This window comes from Peromyscus maniculatus, chromosome 1, assembly GCF_049852395.1.
Source record: "Peromyscus maniculatus bairdii isolate BWxNUB_F1_BW_parent chromosome 1, HU_Pman_BW_mat_3.1, whole genome shotgun sequence".
Taxonomy (NCBI): Eukaryota; Metazoa; Chordata; class Mammalia; order Rodentia; family Cricetidae; genus Peromyscus; species Peromyscus maniculatus.
In genome coordinates, this window is record NC_134852.1 from 111,370,638 (window position 1) to 111,397,065 (window position 26,428).

A 26,428-nucleotide genomic window follows, 5' to 3' on the forward strand; every position below is an offset into this window, starting at 1 on the left:
TTAGAAAGACAGAGCAAGTGGGTTGAAAGGCAGAACTGGGGAAGGCGAAGAAGCAACGTTAAACGTTTATCACCTATGATACACCTTTGCACAACCCCACCCCACCCACGCATTGCTGCGGTCCTTTCACCTTGGTTCCGGCCCCGCCTCCGTCCCACCTTCTTTTCCCTCCTCCCTCCTCCAATCGCGCGCCACACTTGCTATGGCCGCCGGGGCCCTATGCCTTCCTCCCCCCTCCCCCCTCCCCGCGCGAGGGGCGCGCGCGCGCTCTCGCGCCGCCACCTCACTCCGCGTCTGCCCGCGCTCCGCTTTTTCCGATTGGCTCACCTGGTCAGTGACGTAAGCGTCCCTCCCCACTCCCCTCGCTTACCCGGAACTCGGTCCCGCCTCCTCCTGGCTCCTCCAGATGCCCGTCGAAACCTGAGCGGCCCCTTTCTCCGCCGCCCAGGAGGAGCAGGGAGAGCGGGGGGGGGGGGGGGGGGGGGAAAGAAACCAGGAAGGCTCTGGCGGTGGCGCGCTCGCGCACGCGCACGCACGCACGCACGCCCGAGGCCGGCAGGCTCGCGCCCGGACTCGCCCCGCACCGCGCCAGAGGCTCGCGCACTCGGCGGGTTGGGCTGCGGCGGCGGCGGTGGCGGCGGCGGCGGCGGCGGCTGTGGGAGCCCGAGCGCTGCGCGTGCTAGGATCCCAGACGCGTCTGCGGCGCTCGCCCCGCCACCCTCCTCCTCCTCCTCCTCTCTCACCTCAGTCTCGGCGCGGCGTTCTGAAGGAAGGAACGGCGCTAGGCTAGCGAAGCCCGAGCGCACCCCTGGCTGCCCCCGACACCGCCCTGCGTCCCTTCGCGGCCGCGGGCCTCGCACGGTGCTAGGCGACTCTGCGGGGAGGCGGCGGCGGCGGCGGCGGCTGCCGGTCGGTGGAGAGTCGAGCCTCGCCCCTCCGCCTGGCCCTCCTGCAGGGGCCGAGAGGACTCGGCGGCTGCCCTTCCGCTCGGCCCTCTTCGCCAGCCGGTGGGAGCTGCAGCGGTCTGGGAGAGGTCTGTGGGCTGAGGCGGCGGCGGCGGCTCCTCCGGCTCCATCATGTCCGCGGGCGGAGACTTCGGGAATCCGCTGAGGAAATTCAAGCTGGTGTTCCTGGGGGAGCAGAGCGGTGAGTGCGCGGCTCCCCCGCTCCTGGCAGCGGGCCGCGGCTTCCCCGCACCGCCCCCAGTGCGGCCCTTCTGGCCACCGAGGCTCCCCGCCGGCCTCGCTCCCCCCCCCCCCCCAGCCCTTCTCCGGGGTCCTCTGGCTGCTGCTCGCCCCCAGCTCCTCCTCGCTAGGATCCATCGGGCTTTTGGCTTGGACCCTAACCGGTCGCCGTCCCGACCCCGCCGCCCGCAGCCAGGCCCTCTCGGGCCGCTCTGTCCTCCGCAGCCCTCACCCCGCCCAGCCCCCTGTCCATCCCTTTCTTCCTCGGCTCTGCGTGGTCTCCTTCACCCCTGCCGGCTTTCTGGGGCCCCACCCTTATTCCTTGCCCCCTTTCCCGGTTCCCACTGGAGCTGCGAGTGAGGTCCCGCTCCGGGAAGCCCCCCCACTCCGGGGAACAGGCCCCTCTTCAACCTTGGCTGAAGGAGGGTGGGATCTGGGCGTTGTTTTCCCCTGAGGCTTTGCTCCGAGTTGTACCGGTCTCCCGGAAGGTGGGAAGTGGTGGTCATAGGAAAAAAAAAAACAACAACAATTCTCGCCCAGTTTTCGCCTAAATGAAGAATTAGTTAGGGTCAGAGAGTTAATGTATTCAACTCGAAGCGACTTGAAAAGAGGTGGCGTTGGCAGTGACGATTTTTGCCCCTTGGGCAGGGACTGGTTGGAAAACCCTATTTCTTTTGATTTTCATCATTGACAATTCTTTTGGCAGTGTTGATGCCTCTTCGATCTCTGCCAGATGCTATGTCATGATCAGTTCACTTCGAATTTTTCTCACCTGACTTCCATTTTTTCTCGTTTCAACATGAAACATCATTTGAGTATCTTCATGATGATACAAGCAGGGATTAACGGGTGACATGTTAATTATTCATTTTTTTCTTGAGTATTTTCCAATTACATATTTATGATGCATGTGAGAAAGGCTTTAACAAGCATTTTTGTTTTGTAGGCTTGCCTTTGGGTAGTAGGGTAGTAATAGATCCGTCATCTAGCTCTCTAAATTAGATTTGAATACCATTTGAGCTAACTGATTATTTTATACTTAATATTTTGTAGGGTCTTGTGAGTGAAATTGTAATGTCATTTACCTGGTCAAGGTTCTGCAGTCACTGTACTTCCTATTAGCTACAGGGTCCTAATTTTGTGATGGTTGTCATTAAGATTATATGTGCCAACAGCTTTATTCTGTATTATACAAACGACGATTCAGATATTATAATCTTCCTTTTTCCCTCCATATTTTTTCATGACGACCATTAAAATTCACACACGGGGGGATTAGTTCCAAGTAATCAAACATGGAATACCTACTGGGTATTTTAGATGAAGTTATGGAAAACATTATTTCGGGTGGAAACTGATAAAATATTCTTAGGTTTTATTATTAGCTTGAACTATTTATACCAGTTTGGAGCTTTATAGCAAGTTAACACTGGTGGTAATTTGGCCTTCAGCTGGACCTGGGAAATAATTTTTCTTCTTGTGTGTTTAGTTTTGACTTCCTTACAGCCTTGTAGGATGGAAAGATCATGTCCCTCCTGTTTGCTTATGGATATTTTAGTATAGACGTTTCCAGGCCAGCAAGATGGCTCAGTGAGTAAAACAGGTTCTCACCACCACGCTTGACAACCTAAATTCAGAGAAGGGGAGAACCGACTCCCAAAAGTTGTCCTCTGATCTCCATGAACACCCACCTACAATGAAAAAAAAAATATGATTACAATTTTTAAAATAAAATACACATTTTCTTAGATGAGTACCTAATAAATAGGTTTGAATGTGCTTATTGTGCAGTCTAGGGAGCTTGTTGACCGCCTCATATTGTGTACTGGACTACTTAGTTTGCATAAAATCTATCAATCTTTCTATTGAAGTTTTTAGCATGAGGAGAGATCTTAACTTGTACTGTGTCCAGGTATCCTTTGAATCTCTTGAGTGTTTATGTTGTAAATATTAGGGTTTTATGACTTGAATTTCTTTCTCATTACTTTTTTTTTTTTTTTCAAGATAGAGTTACATTCTGGTAGCTTAGGCTGGCTGCAAATTTGGAATCCTCCTGCCTCAGCTTCTGAGTACTGGGATGTCAGGGGTGAGCTACAAAATCCATTTTATTATTTCTTTTTTTTCTATTTTGAAATTAATTTCTTTTTCAGGCAGTCTCATGTAATAAGACTAGCCAATGAACTCTATATAGACAAGGCTTGCTTTGAATATCTGATGCTCCTACCTCCACCCAAGTACTGGGATTACAGGTGTTTGCCACTGTGTTTGGTTTTATGTGGTACAAATGAGCACTGTACATACTGAGCTATATCCTCAGCCACTAGGACATTTTTTTTAAGTTGGCAAACTAAGTAATGTTTTTCAATACAGTTTTTTCATATTCGTGTGTGTGTGTGTGTGTGTGTGTGTGTGTGTGTGTGTGTGTTGTGTGTTGTGTGTGTAGACAGAGAAAGTCTTACTGTGTAGCCCAGCCTGGCCTTGAAGGTATGAGATCTTGCATCAGCCTCTCAGGTTCTGTCATTTCTTTCTTTAGATAACTTATCAACTATTCTTTTCCATGCATTCCCTGCCTTCCCAAGTGGCTACTAAATAAAATGTCTGGTTAGATTTAGCTGTGTATGTATGTGTGTGTTTCTGTATGTTAGCACAGTTTTACATTTACAGAAAATAAGATAGTACAGAGGATACCTAGGCATCCTGCACCGTTTCCAGCTAATGCCTTACATTAGTAAGGTACATATATAAAATTAGTAGCTCAGTATTGATTTCTTATTATTCACTAAAATTCATTGTTTATTCAGATTTCCTTAGTTTTAAAAACTCCATATTTTTCTGCTTCAGCTTTCCTTCCAAGATACCACATTACATTAAGTTGTTATATCTCCTTAGATTTTACTTGCTTACTTTAGGATTATGCTTGCATGCTTTTTGCTGTTTAGAACTGTGAGGTTAATTATCTTTTGAGGTCATCATATTGCTAAGTAATGCCATCCAATAGTTTTGACACTGAAAGATTGATTTCTGTCTTCACGGTCAGTGTCTGTAGTTTTCTTATGCATTAGCAAAGATCTGTAGAGTCTATGTTACATTGATGTAACTTGCTATGAATTATTTATTTTTAGGTCTGTTAGAATTCACAATTCAGCTTCTAAAGACTGTACTCTTTGGCATAGCCTTCTTTGTTTCCTTAATAGCATTTACCACATTTATAATATTTTGTGTGTTTGTTTTGTCTGTTTTCCAAGGCAGAACAGAATGCAAGTTCCATCAATAAAAATTATCATCTTTGTTTGTTCATTGAACCCCTGTTGCCTAGCATATAACCAGTCTCATGGTAGCTGCTCAGAAATATTGGGTGACCGGACAATGTTAAATATAATAGCAGCCAAAGCTAATTGCCTATATTTTTTGTTATGGTAAAATCTATGTTTTCCCCTCGTGCAGTTAATAGTTTAGTAATAACATTGTATAATCACATTATTTGATTATATACAAGGAAATTCCAGATGCTGGAGTTTGGATAGGGGAACTAGTAATTTAGAGGCTTAACCATTTCACTAAAAAAGCATTTATCGGCATATTACACTTTTTTTTCTTTTTGGGTTAAAGTTTTTTGTTAAAGCTATTAATTTATTTGCTGTTAGTATAATTTGTAGAAGTATATCAGATAATGCAGATGATATAGTCACATGGTTTTTATTTAGCTTTTCAAATGAAAGATATTCTGCTCTATAATGAAGATGAATTGCTTCAATACTTGACAGATCTAGTTAATGGCATGAATCTTGACAATTTTCTTTTTATTTTAGTAGTATGTGATAAAGGAATGTTAAACTATATAAGTCCTAAAATCTCCTTCAGAAGAATCTTTTGTTATTATCAGGCTATTGTCTGGAAGGCCAGAGGGACTTTTAGGAATGTCATTAAGTGGTTTACAATGATTTTTACTGCAAATGTAATTGTTATTGATTATTAGGAAATATGGCAAGGAGACATGCATACCTAATACTTCACTTCATAATACCATAATTCTGTCAACATTTTTAACTGCAATGTATTAGATAGGGAAAAAGTGTCAAGAGGCTAGTGATATTGAACACTGTAATAGTATAGTATAGGTCAACCTCTTGTATTGGGTATTGAGTATTCTCTGAAAATTCCTTATGGATAGGGTCTATTAAACTACTTAAAGTTTTTCAGTAAAGTACTTAAGTGTTTATTAAGCACTCTATTTTCCAGACCTCTTAGAAAAGTTTTTACATTTAATTTTCATAATAGCACTATATACAGTAAGTCCTGTTTATTGTTTTTATTTTATAGATAAGGAAGCTGAAACATAAAAAGATGTTGAGTAATTTGCCAAAGGTCAGTGGCCAGTACTAACATAGGAAACTTAAAACTATCAAGTTTTAAGGTTTAAAAATAAGATACAGAAAATATTTCCATTGGGACTCTTTAATTTGCAAAATGAAGCTACAAGAAGGACAAAATGGCCTAATAACTATCTAATCTAGTAGTTCTCAAACTGATCTACTGACCCCCAGAGATCTCACAAGAACCTGCAAGGGGGGGTATCCATAAACCCCATAGGGGTCCAGAATATTAAGATATTATATGCTTTTCCACTCTTATTACCTTATAAGTAAATAGTGTAGTTTCTAAGAGCCTACCTGGTATGTGACACATGTCAGAAGCAGCTGTAAGAATATAACCATCTTCTGTTGAGTTAAACATTAAGGAATTTTGCAAATAATTTAAAATATGCCACTCTCATTAAGTTTTTGTTTGTAAAATAGTTCTTTTCATGAAAATTATGTTGACATGCAATGAGATTTATTACTATTTTAGATCTATTAAGTACTTTTAATCTTTCATAGTTAGATTTCAGTGTATTGAATACTGATGCAGTCTACATAAATAGAATTCTTTAGTGTCCTCAACAGTTTTTAAGAACTACCAATCCAACCACAAATGGTGGTACTTGCCTGTAATCTCAGTACTTAGGAGGTAGAGGCTAGAGAGAGGATCAGGAATTCCAGGTTCTCCTCAGCCACATAGGTATTATCCACTGAGCCATCTTGCTGGCCCTACCTTATTTATTTATGTCAAATAAATAAGTTTCCCACTGAACCTAAAGTTTACCGATTCATCTAGACAGGCTGGCCAGCAAGCTCCAGGAATCTTGTCTCTGCATCTGCCGTGCTGGGATTACACATTGTACCTGCCTTTTTTTTTTTTTTTTAAATGTCCAACCTGGGCACTTAATGCCCAAGTGCTTTACTGACTAAGCCATTTCCCTAGTCCTTAGATTGCTCTTTCCTGGAGTTAGCAACATTGAAGAACGCTTGTAATTCCAGCATGGGAGGTTGAGAAAAGAAGATTGCTGCAAGTTTGAGGAAAACATGGATTACATAATGAATTCAAGGCTACCTTGACTATATAGTGAGACTGTCTCAAAAAGGGGGTGGAGGCTTTTAAGAGCATTTGTTTTGCAGAGAACCCAGGCTTGATTCCCATCCTGGGTCACAACCATCCATAACTGAACCAATGGAACCAATGCCCTCTGACCTCTCTGGGCACTAGGCATGTATTTATATGGTTCATATACATGCAGGTGAAACATTCATACACATAAAATAAATCTAAAAATACTAAAAAATACTATTTTTTTTTAAGTAACAAAAAGGACCGGGTTTGATGGTGTATTCCTTTAATCCTGGCACTTGAAGAGGCACAGGCAAGTGGATTTTGGTGAATTTGAGGCCAGTGGTCTAAATTATGAGTTTTAGTCCAACCAGGACTACATAGTGAGACCCTGTTTCAAAAAATAAAACAAAAAGTGAAGGAGTGGGGATAAATTTCATTGATAGAGCTCTTGCCTATTATGGATGGGAGGACTTGGGACTTAAACTCTTCCCAAGAACTTTTGAGGAATGACAAATACAATTTTTAAAAATTACTTTCTACTCATTTTTCTTCGTTTTTTAAAAGGGCGTGTTCTGTGTGTGTATATGCATGCATTTGTGTACCATGTTCATGCATGGCCCATTGAGGTTAAAAGAGAAGATATTGTATCCCCCTTGGAACTGAGGTTAAGAGACAGTTGTGAGCTGCCATGTGAATGTTGAGAATTGAACTACATCCTATAGAAGAGCAGCAAATGCTCTTAAGTGCTGAGCCATCTCTCCAGCCCTGTGTGTATGCACCTGTATGTGTAAAGGCGAGAGGTCAACCTCAGCTGTTATTCACTCCTCAGGAGCCATCCACCTTAATATTTTAAGACAGTTTCTTACTAGGACCTGGAGTTTGTCAATTAGGCTAGGCTGGCCTGCCAGTAATCTCTAGGGATTCACTGGTCTCTTCCTTCCTAGTACTAGGATAACAAACTATACCCAGCCTTACCATTATTAGTGCTTGAGAGTGAACTCAGATCCTCACACTTACATACCAAGCACCTTACTGATGGAGCTATCTTCCTAGTTTTATTCCTCCACCTCCCTCTCTCTCTTTTTTTTTAGACAAGGTCTCAAGTAGTCCTGGAAGACCTTTAAAAAAAAATTAGGGGCTGAAAAGGTGGCTGAACAATTAAGAACACTTGCTGTTCTTTTCAGCCCCTAATTTTCTTTGAAAAACAAGCAGGAATAGAGGAGTAGGCAGTCATACACTGCTATAATCCCAGCATTTAAGAAGTTGAGGCAGGGGGCTGGAGAGATGGCTCAGCAGGTAAGAGCACTGACTGCTCTTCCAGAGGTCCTGAGTTCAATTCCCAACAACCACATGGTGGCTCACAACCATCTATAATGAGAACTGGCATGTAGGCAGAACACTGTATACATAATACACAATAAGTAAATCTTTTAAAAAAAGAAGTAGAAGTAGTTGTTGAGGCAGGCTGGGAGGGGGGGGCGGTGGTGGTGGTGGTGGTGGTGGTGGTGGTGGTGGTGGTGCATGCCTTTAATCCTAACTCTTGGGTGGCAGAGGCAGGCAGATCTCAACGTCAGCCTGGTCTACAAAGTGAGTTCCAGGACAGCAAGGACCAAACAGAAACCCTGTCTTGAAAAAAAGAAGTCTTGTGTACATAGTGAATTTAGGTTGCAGCAGGCACCTTTATAGTGTAAGGTTTTGTTTTGTTTTGTTTTTGGAGACAGGAACTCACTGCCTGGCACTGTTTGACCTTGAATTTACTATGTATGCTGGACTGTCCTCAAATTTACAGATTGCCCACCCTTTACATTTCCAGTGCTGAGATTAAAAGCATACCCTACCATGCCCTGCTAGTTTTATTTTTATGTGTATGAATATTTTGCCTGCATGTATATATGTAAACCATGGGCATGTCTGGTGCCCTCTTGAGTTCAGAAGAGAGTGATAGGTCTCCTGGAATTAAAGTTACAGACAGTTGGGAGCTGCCGTGTGGTTAGCAGAAACCAAATCTTCATCCTCTAAAAAAGCAGCAAGTGCCCTTAACCCCAGTGAGCCATCTGTCCGGTCACATAGGTTTTTGTAAATTCGTCTCTCCTTTTTTTTTTTTTTTTTTTTTGTGTGTGTGTCTGTGTCCTGTCTGAAGTTCTCAAAAACAGTAATTAAAAAATTGATGATTTTTTGACTGCTTCTGTTTAAGAGATAAACACTAATTTTTACCTGTTCTATATATAATATTGGATTTCACTTGTAGGCCCATTTGAATTATTTTTTTGCAGTGCAGGGTCTAATGTTAGGTCTTTAGTTCTTGTTGGCCATATTTCCTGTAGAATTACTACCTTTCTGGACAGAATAGTCCTGGTTGGCATTATTGTTTCTCTCACATCCCCCCCCCCCCCCCGTGTGGTGTGTGTGTGTGTGTGTGTGTGTGTGTGTGTGTACGTGTACACGCGTGTGCGTGTACATGCTGCAGATCAGAAGACAACATTGGATGTTGTCAGGTCTTGTCCTCCCTGTTTTTAAGACAGGGTCTCTGGTCAGGCTAGGCTGGCTGACAGGCCAGGGATCCCCAGGAAACCACCTGCCTCTTCCTCCCCAATGCTAAGATTATAAGATGCCTACATGGCTAGCCTCTCGCCTCTTATAAACCTTGCTTTTGGGGATCAAACTCAGATCCTCTTGCTTGCTTGTGCAAGCACTTTACTGACTGAGCTCTCTTCCCAGCCCACTATTACTGTTTTTGTCAGTTTGGGGAGGGAGGCTGGAGGAGGCAGTGTCTCACTGTTGTGTGTGCTGAACGGTGAACCATGGACTTTATACATACTAACTAGGCAAACATTTTCCTAACTGTGCTATATTCTCAGCCCCAGTTTAAATGGATTTCTGTCTTTGTGTTTTTGTCGTTCTCCCCACGTACACATACAGCACAAGCTGATCTGGAACTTGGGATATTTCTGCCATAGTCTCATGAGTACTAGTACTACCAGTATGAGCCATCATGCCTGGGTTATGAATTTCTTGTTCATAGCCATACTTTTAGCTTATTGTGTAGAGAATAATAGCACTCAAAAAAATTTTAATAAATACATGACCTTTTTTTAAAGTAGTGAAAAACAGAAAATGGAGACTTACTCAATGTATGGTGTATTTGAAAAGTTAAAGCCAGGGATTGGAAAGATGGCTCAGTGGTTAAGAGAGTTGTTCTTCCAGAAGATCCTACTTTTATTCCCAGCACCCACACTGCAGCTCACAAGTACCTCTAACTTCATTTCCAGGGGATTCAACATCCTTCGCTGGATTCTTCCAGTACCAAGTACACATGCAACGCACAGACGTATACGTAGGCAACACACCTATACTAATTTTTAAAAAAGAATACCTGTAGTTTCTGCACTCACAAGCTTGAGGCCAGCCTGGTCTACAGTGTGAGATCTATGGGGGTCTTTTTAAAGTTAATTTGTGGTTTAGCCGTATGTGTTTTGCATTCTTAAGATAATTTCCTTTGGGGGGTCTGACAGATGGCTCAGTGGTTAATAGCACTGGTTACTCTTCCAGAGGGCCTGGGCTCCATTCTCATTACCTACACAGTGATTCACAACCATCTTTAACTCCAGTTCCAGGAGATACCACACCTCTTCTGGCCTCTGAGGGTACCAGACATGCACATAATTGCAAACTAAACACTCATCACATAAAATAAGAAGTAAATAGATAATTAAAATTTTACAGTATATGTAACACTTGTAATTCCAGCATTTCAAGAGGCTGAAGCATGAGAATTTCAAGTTCAGTGCTAGCTTTGGCTATATAGTGAGCTTTTCTAAAAACAGCAACAGTAACAAAAAACTCATACTCAATATGAATTAATTGAACAAAGTTAAGAAAGGGGAATAGAATGACTCAAATTCAGGTATACAGTCAGACCTTGTCTCAAAAAGCCAGAAGCTAAGAATGTAGTTCAGAATAGAATTCTTGATCTATTTTTTATTTCTAGCACCATAAAAAGTAATAGAAAAACAAAGATGACAGCATCATCATTGTATTTAAGAAAACTAAACTCTGCTAGGTGTGATAGCCCATGCCTTTAATCTCAGCACTAAGGAGGTAGATAGAGATGGGCCAGCCTGGTCTACATAGTGAGTTCCAGGCCAGCCAGAGCTAAGGAGAGAGACCCTGTCTCAAAACCAAAACAACTAGCCAAAAAGGAAACTAAATCTTAGCTCTGCCAGCTTATAAATTAATGTGTGTGTGTTTTTTCTACCTCCTTGAATTTTAGTGCTGTGGATTAAACCCTAGGGCCTGGCTCATGCTAGGTGCATGGCATGCTACTGAACTCTTGACCCACAGCCCCACAGATGATGTGGAAAATAGAGTAGTATGTGGGGAAGAGGGTTGAGATTAAGGCTACCGTGCTCTTTCCAATCCTTGCACACCTTGATGTGGTTAGCAACCCAGAGCCTCTCCAGTTCCTGTCTTTTAAAATTTTTATAAGGAAGAGTCTCTACTTTGGCTATTACTGTTTAGCTTAACCCTCTGTTTCTGTTTCCTTCCTAGAGATGGGGCTAAAAGTTCCAACTCTAATCATATGATTGGTTCTGGCTACTAGTTTCTCATCCTTGGGATTTTCAGAAGTCACCTTATTGACATTAAGTTAGGGTTTAGGGTTTATTACAAATAATAAAAAAATGTCCATTCAGTTTTATTACTTCTATCATAAGAAAAATAGAAGGGCTTTACGAGCTATGTACCTTAAACTTGGGAGAAGACAAAAATACACATTTTTTTTTAAATTATGTTACATCCCTAAGTTCATGTTAAGGTCATAATTTGCATTGTCTTAGCATGTGAGGGGTTTTGGAGAAATAGTTAAGCTAATACTGGAGAAATTTAATCACATTTGTACTGAGGGGGAAATACCAGACGTTTGAGATAATGTTGAAGCCTCTGTGCACTAAGGAAGGCCAAGGATTGGCCAAAAAAAAAAAACAGAAGGAGGTCTGGAAAAGAATTAGAGCAGGTTTACCCTCAGAAGGAATCAACACTGCTAATACTTTAACTTGTGAAAAAATTAATTTCTATTGCTTAAGCTACTTGGTCTTTATTATGGCATCTCTAGCAAATTATGTGTAATGTTATTTTTGCAACAAAAACCCATCTAGCACTTCCTGACAACTGTAACAGTAAATATTTATCTTCATTTACTGTAAAACTAACATTTAAAAAAATTCTATGTGTGTGGGTGTTTTGCCTGTATGTATGTCTGCACCATATATGTCTCTGGTGCCTGTGGAGGCCAGAAGAGGGTGTGGGATCCCCTGCGATTTCAGCTGTGACAGTTGTGAGTTGTCATGTGAATGTCTGGGAATCAAACTAGAGTCAACTGAACTACCATGTCCATGCTTCTAATCAAACCAGGGTCCTCTGGAAGAGCAGCTGCTGAGCTATTATCTCTCCAGCTTCACTACTAACTTTTTTTTTTTTTTTTGAGTAGTCAAACTAAACCCCTTCCTTCCCACTTTTTTTAATTAAATCCAGCTTTGTTCTTATTTTCAGGTATTGGTGTATTTGTTTTCATATGTAATACTATTAACTAATATTTGGCTATTTGATATGTCTATCTGTCCTGTTGTGAATGCTTAACAATTTTAATTTATTTACTTCTAAGAACTTTTCCGAGTGATTGATTTCTGGACTGGTACAAGGAAAATATAAGATGTTCCTGGAGTTTCTGGTCATGGCAAAATGTAAGGAGGTGCTTAAAAGAGGAAGGGAGCATGTTGAGAGGGCTGAAGAGCAGTGACAGAGAATTTACTGAATATGTGCAAGGCCTTGAGTTTGTTTGATCTTAGCACCACAAAACAAAACTAGAGCCATTCGGAAAAAGTTCCCAGTAGAAAAAGCTGAAATACTTTCAGCAACAAAATAATTATAGTATTGGTCTGAACCTACAGAATTAAAAATTTATGGGTCCATGTTACTCAAAATTTTTAAGAGGAAAGGAAAGTTTTATTCTTACAAAAGACTCCTAAGTAAGGGCTGACAAGATGGCTCAGTGGTTAAGAGTACTGGCTGCCCTTGGACCAAGGTTTGATTCCTAGTACCCACATGGTGGTTCAACAATCTATAATTCCAGTCCCAGGGATCAGACACCCTCTTCTGGTCCCTGAGGGCATTGCATGCACATTGTATACTAACATACATGCAGGGAAAACATCCATACACATAAAAATAAATAAATAAAAATTTAAGAATAGTTCTAATTAATAAATATGATGAGAAGTAAGGTAGATAGAAAATTTTCCATTAGAACACTAGTAATAAAGGCTGTAGATAAGGTTCCTTTGATGAAAGCTAAAATTAGTGGACAGAGTTTGAGAACAGAATATTTGCTTAAGTTGAAACACTGAAGATAAGTCATATATGAAAGAATTTCCTGACTAAAGTTGTAGAAATATTAGAGTGAGTTTGAAAGCATCTGAAGAATGTTTTATTTTTCCAAGTAGACAAATTCTTTTTTTGAGATGGAGATATTTCAAGACAGGGTTTCTCTGTGTAGCCTTTGCTGTCTTGGAACTCACTCTGTAGACCAGGCTAGCCTCGAACTCACCGAGATCTACCTGCCTCTGCCTGCTGAGTGCTGATCAAAGGTGTGCACCACCACCACCCAATTTGACAAATTCTTTTATGAAGAGCTGATTCCACAGATTCAGGAATATCTCTTCAATATTGAACAGATAATGCTCTATAGAATAATTATTGATAATTAAATATTCACTATTTATTAGTTTTAGTTGGTGTTCTTTGCCTCAGTATAAATTCTTTTTTTTTTTTTTTTTTAATTTATTTTATGTGCATTAGCGTTTTGCCTGCATATTTGTCTGTGTGAAGGTGTCAGATCCCCTGGAACTGGATTACAGTTGTGAGCTGCCATGTGGTTGCTGGGAATAGAACTCAGGACCTCTGCAAGAACATCCAGTGCTCTTAACTACTGAGCCATCTCTCCAGCCCTTTAACCTTTTTTTTTATTAGAATATCTTAATCACATATTTTTACTTGATTCAGTGTTACATAAGCTGTTATAATGATGGGATAGGAAGAAAAACATTACAGAATTGAATGTTGTGTGAAGCTTGTTTCCATAGGAAGGAGTATTTACCTAAGCTAAAGGTAATTGATCAGTCACTTGGAATTTATTCTATGAAAGGCAATGGTTCTCATACTATTTATGGAACTGACTGTATTAGATTCCTATACAGAATGTTTTTAGAATATAAATGCTAGGGCTGGAGAGAAGCTCAGCAGTTAAAAGCATTGGCTGCTTTTCCAGATTCTCTGTTCTCAACGGGCAAAACACCCACATACGTGAAATAGGTGATTTTAAAAATCTGAGATCTCGGCTGGGTGGTGGTGGTGGTGCACGACTTTAGTCCCAGCACTTGGGAGGCAGAACCAGGCGGATCTCTGAGTTCGAGGCCAGCCTGGTCTACAGAGCAAGATCCAGGACAGGCACCAAAACTGCACAGAGAAACCCTGTCTGGGTGGGTAGGTGGGTGGGGAATCTGAGATCTCCCAGTCACAAGCAACTGGGGTGTAGAGGGTAGTCATAGTCACCAGAACAGCAGTGGCAGAATGTTGGTGGCTACCAGGGTACTTAGCCTAATTGACAAGAGAGCCATTTCCACCTCAGTGTGTGTTTGAGCACATAAGAGTGTTGTGAAGAGTGAAGACTATGCTCTCCCTATTTATGTTGATAAGCATGACTACCCCTTGCCTGATGTGGCCCATGTTAGGTTGCTGTCTGCCAGCCGGAAGGCCCTGGAGGAGAAGGCTGGGGCAGCTTGTCCAGAGATGAGAGAGTCCAATTATACCACATCCAGTTTTAACTAGAGCTTTGCTGAGATGAACAGGAGTATTAACAAGTGGAAGACAGTTGTGGGCATAGCTCTTATTCTGATGTGGGAGAAACACTATGTGTACAGCCCCATCCCTCCTACCTTTGATGGAGACTGGGTGGCCAAGCTGATGATGGACATGAAGGTCAACCCCATTCAGGGCTTCTCCACCAAGTGGGACTATGATAACAACGAGTGGAAGAAGTGAGACCGTCCCCCCACCTCCCCCATTGCCTGCCAGCTTCCTCTCCTTAGTCGGCATTCTGGAAGCTGCTGTGTCCAATGGATTATTAATGACCAGTTTATGTGAAAAAAAATTTTTTTTCGAGACAGGGTTTCTCTGTGTAGCTTTTGGAGCCAACCTATCCTGGTATTTTACCATTTTCACAGTATTCCGCTAATCTAGGGCATAGAAGTCTTTGTGTAGTGTCTTCAGTTTCTTTTTTCGTTGATGATCTTTTACTTTCTTCCTTAGGTTTACTACTAGATACTTGAATTTTGGGGCAGAGTGGTGGTTGAAAGTTGGCTCAGCAGTTAAGAGCATTGGCTGCTTTTCCAGAGAACCTGGATTCACCTCCTAGCACCTACCCACATGGTAGTTCACAAGATCTGTAACTGTGGTCACAGGGGATCCAGTACCCTCTTCTGACCTCCCTGGGTGCCAGGCATGCAAATGTTACACAGACATGTATTCAGGCAAAACACCCAAATATATAAAAATAAGTAGATAGAAAAGATGAAAACAGTTTGTTCCTTTAAATTTTTAAAATAAACTTAAATTAAAAAAAATTTTTTTTTCTGAGACAGGGTTTCTCTGTGTAGCTTTGCGCCTTTCCTGGATCTCACTCTGTAGACCAGGCTGGCCTCGAACTCAAAGAGATCCACCTGCCTCTGCCTCCCGAGTGCTGGGGTTAAAGGCGTGCGCCACTACCGCCCAGCTAAAAATAAAAATTTAAATAAGATATTTTTCTAGTTTCTTTCTCAATAAATTTGTTATTGGTGTGGAGAAAAACTACAGATCTGTGTGTTAATTAGTATCTTACACTTTTACTGAAAGTATAAGATCTAAGAGTTTTCTGGCGAGTCCATAGTCATGTCATGTCAAGTGGTAGTTGCGCATGCCTTCAAACCCAGCAGTCAAGAGGCAGAGGCAGGTAAATCTCTGAGTTGGAGGCCAGCCTGGACTACATAGTGAGTTCCAGAACAGCCAGAGTTCCACAGGGAAACTCTGTCCCCCAAAAAACAGGAGTCCAGAGTCTTCTAAGTATAGAATTCTGTTATCTATGAGAGAGTTTCTATCTTTCCTATAATCCTTCTCTTACTGCTCTAGCTAAGAGTAGGGTGGGTTTGTTTATCTGGGTTTTTTGTTTTTGTCTTTTTGTTTGTTTTTCAAGACAGGGTTTCTCTGTGTGGCTCTGGCTGGTCTTGAACTCACAGAGATTCACCTGCCTCTGCTGCCCAGTGCTGGGACTAAAGGCATGAGCCACCACCGCCTGGCTGGTATGTGCAACAGTATCATAGTTGAGAATTAAATACTGTTATGAGTGTGGGTTTGAGCCCTGGCTGTCCTAGAACTCACTATGTAGACCAGAGTGACCTAAAACTCAAAGAGATCCATCTACGTCTGCCTCCTGAGTGCTGGGAATAAAGACGTGCCACCATGCCTGGCAAAAAAAATACTGTTGTTTCATTTCAGGGAAATGGTTTAAGCTACAAGTGCTTTTTAAAACCGGAACTTTCCTTTAATATTCTCAAGATGCTATGATGGAAGGAAATATAAAGTCTGATCTCTGTCCCTTCTGGAGGAGAGTGTGAGTCAGAGGAAATAGAGTTTTGGTCTCAGAGGGATAGAGATGTTTATTCAACTGCCTAGAGATTTTTATCTATTTCTGAACCTAGTTGTGTTCCATTGTTGTGTTTTTCTGTCTTTAAGCCAGTATCCACTATCATACTGTCTGGACTCTGATAGTTGATCATAGTCAGTTTTGAAGTTGTTCAGTGCTATCAAGATTGCTTTAACTATTCAAAAATTACTAGTATTTCTAAATAAACTTTAGAATTGATTTGGTAGTCTTTTCAAAAGGTTGTTATAACAGGGCTTATGTTGTGTGTAATTTGGGGAGTCATTTTAGCATAGATTCTTCTTATTTAATTTTTTAACATATGCATATGTTTTGCTTGCATGTGTGACTGTCACTCACACATGGATCCCCTGGGATGGGAGTCACCTTGTAGGTACTAGGAATGGAACCTCCTCTTCAAGGGCAACCATCTCTTCAGCCCCCATTGATTCTTCCTTCTATTTATTTAGATTTTCTTGATTATTTTTGTTTGTTTTTCTCTCAGAGTGTTCTGTTGTATTGAATGTTGAGATCTTACACATGCTGCTAAGGATTCTTTATTTGTCCGGGCATGATGATGCACACCTTTAATCTTAGTACTCAGAAGATAGAGGCAAGCATTTTTTTGAGTTCTAGGCCAGCCTGGTCTACAGAGAGAATTCTAGGATAGCCAGAGCGAGATATATATATATATATATATATATTTTAAACCTATCTTTAAAAAAAAAAGCTGGGCAGTGGCGGTACACATTTTTAATCCCAGCACTCAGGAGGCAGAGGCAGGTAGGTGGATCTCTGTGAGTTTGAGGCCAGTTTGGTCCACAGAGAGAGTACCAGGAAGGCCAGAACTGTTATACAAAGAAACCCTGTCTCTAAAAACTAAAAAAAAAAAAAAAAAAAAAAAAATCCAGTCTCTAAAAATTGTATTGAAATAAAAACTTGAGGCTGGCAAGATGTCTCAGAAGTTAAGAATACATATGTTTTTGTAGAGGACCTGAGTTTGGCTCCCAGCACCCATTTCAGGCTGTTCACAACTATTAACTCCAGTTCCTGGTAGATTTGCCACCTTTGACCTTTATCGGCACCCACACTTATGTATATATGTACCCCCACCCACCCATGCACAGGTACATACATACATAATTTAAGCTAAAATAATATTTTAAAAAAAAACAAACAAACTTTAAAATCATACTGAAATATCAGTGACTGAGTGGTTTTTAACCCTTGCCCAAAATATTTACATTTTGGGGAGCATTTGAGTTTATTTACCTGGTTCCTTTCTTTTTCTTTTCTTTTCTTTTTTTTTTTTAGGTTTATTTATTTATTACATATACAGTGTTCTGCCTGCATGTACACCTGCAGGCCAGAAGAGGGCACCAGATCTCATTACAGATGGTTGTGAGCCGCCATTTGGTTGCTGGGAATTGAACTTAGGACCTCTGGAAGAGCAGTCGGTGCTCTTAACCACTGAGCAATCTCTCCAGCCCCATCCTGGTTCCTTTCTAACTTAAAGAATTTATTATGTTTTGTTTTGTTGCTTTGAGATTTTTGAGACAGGTTCTCATTTTGTAACCCTGGCTAGTCTGGAACTCACATTGTAGACTAGGCTGGCCTTGACTCACAGATCTACCTGCCTCTTCCTGGGATTAAAAGTGTGTGCCCCTGAGCCTGGCTTTTACAATTGTTTTATATTAGAGTCTATGTGACATGACAGGAGAAATAGAAAAGTAATTAGATGTGGTTCTTGTTCTTGGAGAACGCAGTCATTAGTGAGGAAATTCCCAGTACTCTACTATTTCAGTCTAAGTGACACTTTTCCTAAAAATTTCAATTTAGACACAGTGGCACAGGCTTGTAATCCCAGTGTAATTTCCCTACCAGTGAAACAGAATCTGCCAGGCCATAACTGATCTGAGCTCTAGATGAGTTTCAGAACAGCTTCACATGTCATTTTAAAAATCTTAGGGTCCTAGGACCGACCCTGATGATCCATCTCAGGATTATTTGTCCTTCAGTGCTTTTTAGTCCTATGGATCACTTTTGAGTCACTAAAATTGAACATGAGCTGCTGTGAGTTTTATTGTTTGTTTCTTCTCCCATTGGGTTCAAGTGATACCTGCTTTTGCTTTTGTGAATTTGGAATATCAACAAGATTGTTTTATTTCATTTTCCTCAACTTTTGGTAAATACTTTTGCCTGCCCTTAATATGAAAAGATCATTATCTGTTATTGAGAAAGCCCTGTCAGCAAACTTTTGATAAAACCATTGAATATATTTTCCATTCAATTTAATTATAACTCTTTGAGCAGTGCCTGGGAACCTAATGTATTAAATATGTTCAAATCTCTTTTATTTTAGTTGGAAAGACATCCTTGATCACCAGATTCATGTATGACAGTTTTGACAACACCTATCAGGTATTTTGTTTTTGCCAATTTATTCAATTTATTTCTTAATGTTACAAGAATTGGTTAAGGTATTTTTAAAAGTTCATTTATTTACATGCAGTCACAGACACACAAGTGCATTCTATGGGCGATGGTGGTTTATGACTTTAATCTCAGCAGCTGGGAGGCAGAGGCAGGTGGATCTCTTGAGTTCCATTCCAGGACAGTCACAGAGAAACCCTGTCTTCACAAACCAAAAACAGGGAAAAGTGCTTTCAATAATTTCAGTAATGTGTAAGTGGTCATATAAACACAAAGTATAAATGGTCTTGTCCGTAGTCCTAGCCTTACTCAGTTTGCTTCTTTCAAAGTCTGTTGAAAAATTATATTTAATATCTTGGAGGGAACTAGAAGTGATACCAGATTTTTTTTTTTTTTAATAGGGAATTCATCCAAGTCTGAGATTGGGAATTAATTTCAGTTTATGATGTCAGAGGATTCGGGCCATCATGACAGGACAGTTACAGGGGACTAACTAGTTCAGTTCACTTGTCAGTGGATCAGAAGCAGGGAGGGACGTGCCATCATGCAGCCACTTCTTTCCCTTTTCCTCTTTTTCCTTTAAAATTGGATGCATTCATTTTATTTTATGAGTGAGTGTTTTGCCTGCTTTTATGTCTGTGCACCACGTGCATGCTTTGTGCCCGTGGGGTCAGAAGAGGGCATTGGACCCCCTGGAACAGGAGTTAGGGATGGTTGCGGACCATGTGAGTGCTGGGGACTGAACCTGCATTCCTGTAAGAATGGCTCTTAACTGCTGAGCTGTCACTACAGCCCCCATATCCCAGTTATTTTTAATTTATCTTCCTGTTTAATTTTAGACTTCCTTAACTTGTCCACTTTTTTTCTAGTTTTTGCCTTTTAAAATTCTTTATTATTTAACCAGGCACACAGTATTTTGCACTGTATTTGGATCACAGGAGATACTTAGCATTGAATGATAAAGAGAAAATTTGTTTTCCTTGCTTTAATACATTATTTATATATTAGAAGAGTCATGTCCCTTTGAAAATCATACTTCTGGGTCTCTGGCTGTCTGTAGCACCAGAACAAGCCATTATGTGGGAAGTTTAGGTATGGTTGCATTTACATCAACAGTATTTCATAAAATTGCTGTGGGGGCAGATAAAGCCATTTTGACTTGGGAACATTAGGTTATTCAGACTAAGATTTATATTCAGATATTTGAATATTCTGGTAAAAATATACCAGAAATTGTCCCCATTGTCTTGTTCTGAGAAAAAATAATATGAGAATGAGTTATCTTTAATGAATGAGGATGAGAGTTGATCACATAAAGGGCTCGAAGTAATTAGTCTCCAACACAGAGCAAGTTCTCACTTGGCTAAAGTGTGGTTATGTGTATATTCATTATTTCTTTGAAATTTATAAATCCTATTTATAACCTAAACTGTTGGCTACAACCAAGCTATTATCACTCGCTAACTCTTTTGTTTTGTTTTATAGGCAACAATTGGCATTGACTTCTTATCAAAAACAATGTACTTGGAGGATCGAACAGTGAGTAATGTTTTGAGTGTGCAGTTTTCTGCAACACTCCAGGCTGGAAAACTAGAATCATAGCTGTAGTCAGTAATTGTCACTATCAAAAGTGCTTAGCAAAATCATCAATATTAGATCTTGAGAAAAATTTATTACAGAATTGTTTTTGGCACTCTGATTTCTTCCATTTCATATCCAAAGGAAGAAAGTCAAAATTTGTTTGTAAAATCCTGATGTCCTTAGGTTTATTTTGCTGTCTTGATTTAGGAGAAGAACAGCAGATCGATTTATAAGAGAATTAAAGGAATTTTCATGAAGAAATTAGAGCTACTAAAGATCTTTTGAGCAACACTCAGGATCTTTTGAGCACCACTTAGGTTATTCAGAAAGGTTTCATAATTTGTGAACTTAAAGACTGTCAGAGTAGAACATGTAACAGAGTGGTTAAATAGGGGAATACATATTTATCTGTCAGATTTTTTATCTTCCTTATTGTTGAGTGTTCCTTAAAGAAAATTATATTTTGGCCTACTCCTCCTTGAAGAGATTCCTATCATCACTTAAACAGTGAATAACTTTATGTATACAAAACAACTGCAAAATAATACATTACCTCTAATATTTTTTCTTATTTCTGAAGTATGTCATTTTTTTCCTTTTGGATGTTTTCATATATAATATAGCTTTTCTTAAAACTTGAGAGCTTGGAAACTGCTTTGTCTGGGTAAGAAAACTTATTTTTAGGATTTTGTATAATGTGGATGTGGCAGAAAAAAAGTAAAGCATTTTTATGTAAGATTGCAAAAATATATTCTCTTTTTTCTTTCTCCTCCCCCATTATCCATAATGTTCTGGGCAGAAGTGTATAGAAGAAGCACACATAGTAGTCACAGGCCCAGAAACACACAGCTTAGCTTGAGAGGTTTTCAGAGAAGCCTTTCCTTTCTTTACTCTGTCATCTGATAGCTTGAGGTTTCCATTAACATTTACCTTCACCTCTTTTATGCTCAGTATTTGAACATCAACCCTACTTTTTATCATTTGGAAGACACTGGGATTCAAAGTTCAGGGAGCAGTGAAAGCCCTGTTTCTGATTGTGTGAAATCTTTCACAAAGCATTTTCAGTAATTGTACCTTCAGAACAAGCAACTTCATAATTCTGCTCACTTTTCAGAAATGAGTTTTATGTTGTTTTCATTCCTCTACATTAAAACTCTACATGAGTTGTCTACTACTCATATTACAAAAGTCATTCCTTTTTTTAAGTATTAGTTTTTCGGGTTTTTGTTTTGTTTTTTGTTTTTATTTATTTTTTCCCATCCCACAGATCAGGCTGCAGCTGTGGGATACTGCGGGTCAGGAACGTTTCCGTAGCCTCATTCCCAGTTACATCCGTGACTCTGCTGCAGCCGTAGTAGTTTACGATATCACAAGTAGGTATACTGCAATAGGTTGACCTTTCTTACTTTTCTTGCTTGTTTGACTGATTTTGTTGTTAGGTGCGATTGCAATTATGGGACACAGCAGGTCAAGAGCGGTTCAGGAGCTTGATTCCTAGCTACATTCGTGACTCCACTGTGGCAGTTGTTGTTTATGATATCACAAGTGAGTGGGGGGAATTATGCATTTCTAATCTTCTTTCAACCTTTAGCTTAGCTGCATGCATGTTTTGTCTCGTGCTTGTTTTCCTTACTGGCATGTAAAATGTTTTATCATAGCAAACTGTATCACAGACTAGCCAAGTCAGAAATACTTGCCTCCGTGTTTATGCCAATATGCTTTATTTCTCTATGCCAGTGTTTCCACCTTCAGAAACTATCTTTCGGATCTACTTATGAATCTTTTTCAAGGCTTCTGTACTATCTTCTTATCCATAAACTATCCCATAATTAGAGTTAAAGGAGTATTATTCATTAATTTACTCAGATTTCAAAGATAGTCTGTATTTAAGCCTCTTGCCAGGTATTCCAGATCCTACATGGCTTCTTTTGAGGCTTTTTAAAGTTTCCACCAGCTAGCGTTTTCTCTGCTTCCCTTTTCTCTTACATAGAGAAAAACAGAGAAGCATAATGTGTATTTTTCTGTTAGTCATTTTTGTTAGAATATGTGGATTCTGTGGCTGGTTTTCTTTGTTGCTAACAAATTAAACTTTCATTTCTCTCCAAGAAAAAATTTAAATGGGAAATGAAACAGTATTTTTCTTTTCTTCAAAACCTGAATGCCTTTTGGTTTAAGTGACTATAAAATTTCCATGGGGCATTGGTTACTGCTCTCTGGTTGAAATTATCTTTGTAAATTGTTTTATTACACATGTAAGGCAATACTTAACATCATTCCATAGACTAGTCCATAATTTATAGGGAAAAAACAAGGTTATACAGCATCTTGGACTTGTGTAAAACTATCATGTCTAGCTGGGCAGTGGTGGCGCACGCCTTTAATCCCAGCACTCGGGAGGCAGAGCCAGGCGGATCACCTGGGCTTCAGAGTGAGTTCCAGGAAAGGCGCAGAGCTACACAGAGAAACTCTGTCTCGAAAAACAAAAAACTATCATGTCTAAGCAGCTGATTTAAACTAGTCATATTACCAGAAATTTTTTGTGTATTCACTCAAAGTTATAGTTACTAAACAGTAATTACAGTGGCAAAATTAAGAAAATTATATTCCACAATGTATTTTTCTTCTTTTTTTTTCTTAACTTTTTTGGATATGTGCTGTATGCAGTCTTTCTCCTCTTGCAGCTTTACTTTAGGTTGCTACTTTTTTTTTTTTTAAATAATGTTCATTATAATGCATTGGCTGGTTTTGTAGCTTTAAAGTGTTTGTGTTTACTTTAACCAAAGCTTGTCATATTTTTCTTCTGAAATTCCATGAATGTGGTTAAAACACTAGTAAATTTGTTACTTTAGCTGCTAAAAAATATATTGAAGTATTCTAGCTAAAATACTTAACAAGAATGAATTCCGTTAGAAGTGAGCCTGATACATCAAACTAATTAGTTTAAGGTCACTTCACATAGACTCTAATATAAAACAAATGTAAGAACCAGGCTCCGTGGCACACCTTTAATCCCAGGTAGAGGCAGAAGAAAGGGGTTTGGTGTTTTTTGTTGTTGTTGTTTTAGTTGGTTTGTGGGGGGGTGGGGTTGTTTGTTTGTTTGTTTTCCTCGAGACACGGTTTCTTTGTGTAGCTTTGGAGCCTGTCCTGGAACTCACTCTGTAGACCAGGTTGGCCTCGAACTCACAGAGATCCGCCTGCCTCTCCCTCCCGAGTGTTGGGATTAAAGGCGTGCCCAGCTCAGAAAGGATTTTTTTTAAATGCGGTTAAAGTGATCACAAACTGAGGAAGCAGTGCAAGCACAGTGGTGTTGAAAGCCTTTAAGAATTTTCTGGTTGTGTTGGGACTTCTGGCTGACATCATTTTGAAATGCTTTCTTTGTCATGTTTGGTATGTACTAGTATAAGTGATCAAAAAAAGCATTGTGGCAATGTAACACCATATTATCTGCTTCGCTGTCTTTAGATATCAGAAAGCATTGGTTTTTATAATTATGTAGTGCTTTACAATAGTTTGGTTATTGTCAAAAAAAGCTTTTCTAAATGTTCTAAAATGAACTTTGAAGATTTTTTTTTCTTCTTCAGACTCATTTAGATTTAGACAATTGTAATCAGATAAAATGGAGTTACGTTGCAAGCACATTAAAAATGGGGTCTTAATGTGCTGTCCCCCCATCCCTCTTTCAGAGTGTTTGTGGGAAGTGTTGTCCTTCACTGGGGGTAGCATTTTCAATGACACTAATCCCTCTGTCCACTCTCAATGCCAGATGTTAACTCCTTCCAGCAAACTACAAAATGGATTGATGATGTCAGAACAGAAAGAGGAAGTGATGTCATCATCATGCTAGTAGGAAATAAAACAGATCTTGCTGATAAGAGGTATGAAATAACTGAATGTTTGGTTTCTGTTAAGCAGCATGTTTGTTTACTAAAAATTGTTTTTGAAAAGTAGACCTTTCATTTTATACCCCCCCCCCTTAAAGGAGATACATTTGTTTTGTCTAAGCCCATAAACAGCTCTTTTACAGAATTGTTACAAATGAAGCCAGCAAATATTTTCTGTTTTCTTAAGGTTTAATAAATGGAACAGTATTTTGTTAAAGAGCAAACTACATCAAGTAACATCTTTAAAAAATATTCATAATAATTAAAAACACATACTTTTCTTCTTAGAAACATTCATATAATTTTATTATAATTCAGTGATGTGGGGTTTTTGATTGTGTGGTTGCACCAGGCTTAGCTAAGTATGAATAGCTTGATTGTAACACCTTAGTCAAATGAGCAAAGCTCATTCAAGTCACAAGATGCAAAGTGTATTAACACTCACTGTAGAATTCATGTGAATGGCTTTCAGCATTCATAAGTAGTCTTTTGCATATTCTTTCTGCTTTAGTCTTGACCACACTGTTTAATTAGTGGAGCTTTTACTATTTATTACTTACTCATTTGTGAGTTGGATATTGAAATTCAGGTGATGAACTTGTGCTGTTAACTAAAATGTTGGAGTGTGATCTATGTGTAAAGAATTGTGGAGATGTTAAGCCTACTTCTGCCCAGTAGCAGAAATAGAATTGGTAGTATAATTGGGGGAAAAAATTGTTTGTTTTTGAGATAGGTTTTCTCTGTGTAGCTTTGGCTGTCCTGAAACTTATTCTTGTAGACCACCAGGCTGACCTCAAACTTAGAAATCTATCCCTCCACCTCGGCCTCAGTACTGAGATTAACGGCGTGAGCCACCACCACCTGGGACAGTTTACATTTTTAACAGTTGGTAAATCATTACATAAATTATAGCATCAAATTGGCATGAAAAGTTTTTATGTAAAATTTAGAGTCACAAGGCTAAATGCATATGGTTTAATATTTTAAATTTTTTTTTAATTTATGTGTATGTGCATACCTACTGCATGTGTTCAGGTGCCCACCCAGACCAAAAGATGCCATCAGACTCATTGGAGTTAGAGACAGTTGTGAGCTGCCCAATATGGGTACTAGGAACCAAACCTGGGTCACTGGCAAGAGCAACAAGTCCTTTTAACCACTGAGCCAGCTCTCCAGCCCCTTTGTGATTTGGTATTAAGGGGGAAAAGCAGGTTTTGTTTTGTAGATGGTTTTTGTTATGTAGGACAGTATGTAAAACAAATATTCTACCACTGAGCCACATCCTAGCCTCTTAAGATTTGTTTTATTTATTTTGGATGTGTATTTGTGATAGGGTGTTAACTCTTAAACCCAGGCTTGCCTAGCACTCATATAGACCAGGCTGGCTTTGAACTCAAGATCTTCCTCCCTCCCTGAGAATAGGGATTATAGGTATAAACCACCACATGCAACCTAATCACTGACTTTTTAAAGGTGAAAAGAAGGGCAGGCTAGTGATGGCTCATAGGTAAAGGCACTTGCCATAAGCTGGATGACCTGAGTTTGATCCCTGGGGTCCACGTGGGGAAAGGAGAAAATTGACTTCCGCATGTGCGCCCACACAGGTACACAGACAGATGTTTTTAAATGAAAAGATTGGAGCTGAAGGTGGTATCACTTAGTTGATAGAGTACTTGCCTAACATGCAGAAGGCCCTGCATTTGAGTCTCCAGCACTGCTTAAAACCAGGTGTGATAAGATATGCCTATAATCCCAGCATTTGAGTGGTGAAAGCAGGAAGATCAGAAATCATCTTGAGCTAATAAATTCTAGGCCAGCCAAGGATACATGAGATTCTACCTCTAAACAAAAGCATACAAAGAGTTCAGCCAAATAAAAATAAATTAGTAAAGTAAATCTTAGTTTTATGGGGCTAGGGAGATAGTTTGGTGGATAAGAGAGCACTTGCTGTAAGGAAACTTCCAGGAGCCTACAATGATGGTAGCCCCAGCTAAGTCTCCTGGCAGCAGTGGATGCATAGCCTAAACAGGCCATCTCCTGTGATCGGATTGGTGACTACCCTGATTGTCAGCTGAGAGCCTTCATCCAGTGACTGATGGAGGCAGGTTCAAAGACCCACAGCCAAACATTGGCCAAGATCGGGAAGTCCTGCTGAGGAGAGGGAGGAGGGATTGTAGGAGCTGGGGGGTGGGGAT

At 40.1% G+C, this 26,428-nt stretch overlaps 2 protein-coding genes and 1 pseudogene across 5 annotated transcripts in view; 2 read left to right on the forward strand and 1 right to left on the reverse strand.

Annotated features, from left to right (window-relative positions):
• The window catches only part of Mrpl48 (mitochondrial ribosomal protein L48), a 64,964-nt gene extending 63,886 nt beyond the window's left edge, over positions 1 to 1,078 (reverse strand). Inside the window, exons 1-2 of the mRNA XM_076559284.1 lie at positions 807 to 1,078; positions 371 to 653 (exon numbers count right to left, since the gene is read on the reverse strand). Coding sequence (XP_076415399.1) covers positions 371 to 653; positions 807 to 1,078 — 555 coding nt within the window. The remainder of the gene's footprint in view (positions 1 to 370; positions 654 to 806) is intronic.
• The window catches only part of Rab6a (RAB6A, member RAS oncogene family), a 36,852-nt gene continuing 10,907 nt past the window's right edge, over positions 484 to 26,428 (forward strand). The window contains exons 1-6 of one of the 3 annotated variants that reach the window (XM_076548325.1): positions 595 to 1,146; positions 5,505 to 5,549; positions 18,701 to 18,759; positions 20,257 to 20,310; positions 21,792 to 21,897; positions 24,116 to 24,227. In XM_076548325.1, coding sequence (XP_076404440.1) covers positions 18,730 to 18,759; positions 20,257 to 20,310; positions 21,792 to 21,897; positions 24,116 to 24,227 — 302 coding nt within the window. In that variant the 5' untranslated portion in view covers positions 595 to 1,146; positions 5,505 to 5,549; positions 18,701 to 18,729. Of the gene's footprint in view, positions 1,147 to 5,504; positions 5,550 to 18,700; positions 18,760 to 20,256; positions 20,311 to 21,619; positions 21,726 to 21,791; positions 21,898 to 24,115; positions 24,228 to 26,428 lie in introns of all 3 variants that reach the window. The other 2 variants (XM_006982140.4, XM_006982141.4) reach the window with 2 other exon arrangements.
• LOC143267998 (cytochrome c oxidase subunit 4 isoform 1, mitochondrial pseudogene) lies at positions 9,029 to 18,694 on the forward strand (annotated as a pseudogene). Its single transcript, XR_013043585.1, has one exon. The product of XR_013043585.1 is annotated as a cytochrome c oxidase subunit 4 isoform 1, mitochondrial pseudogene (transcript).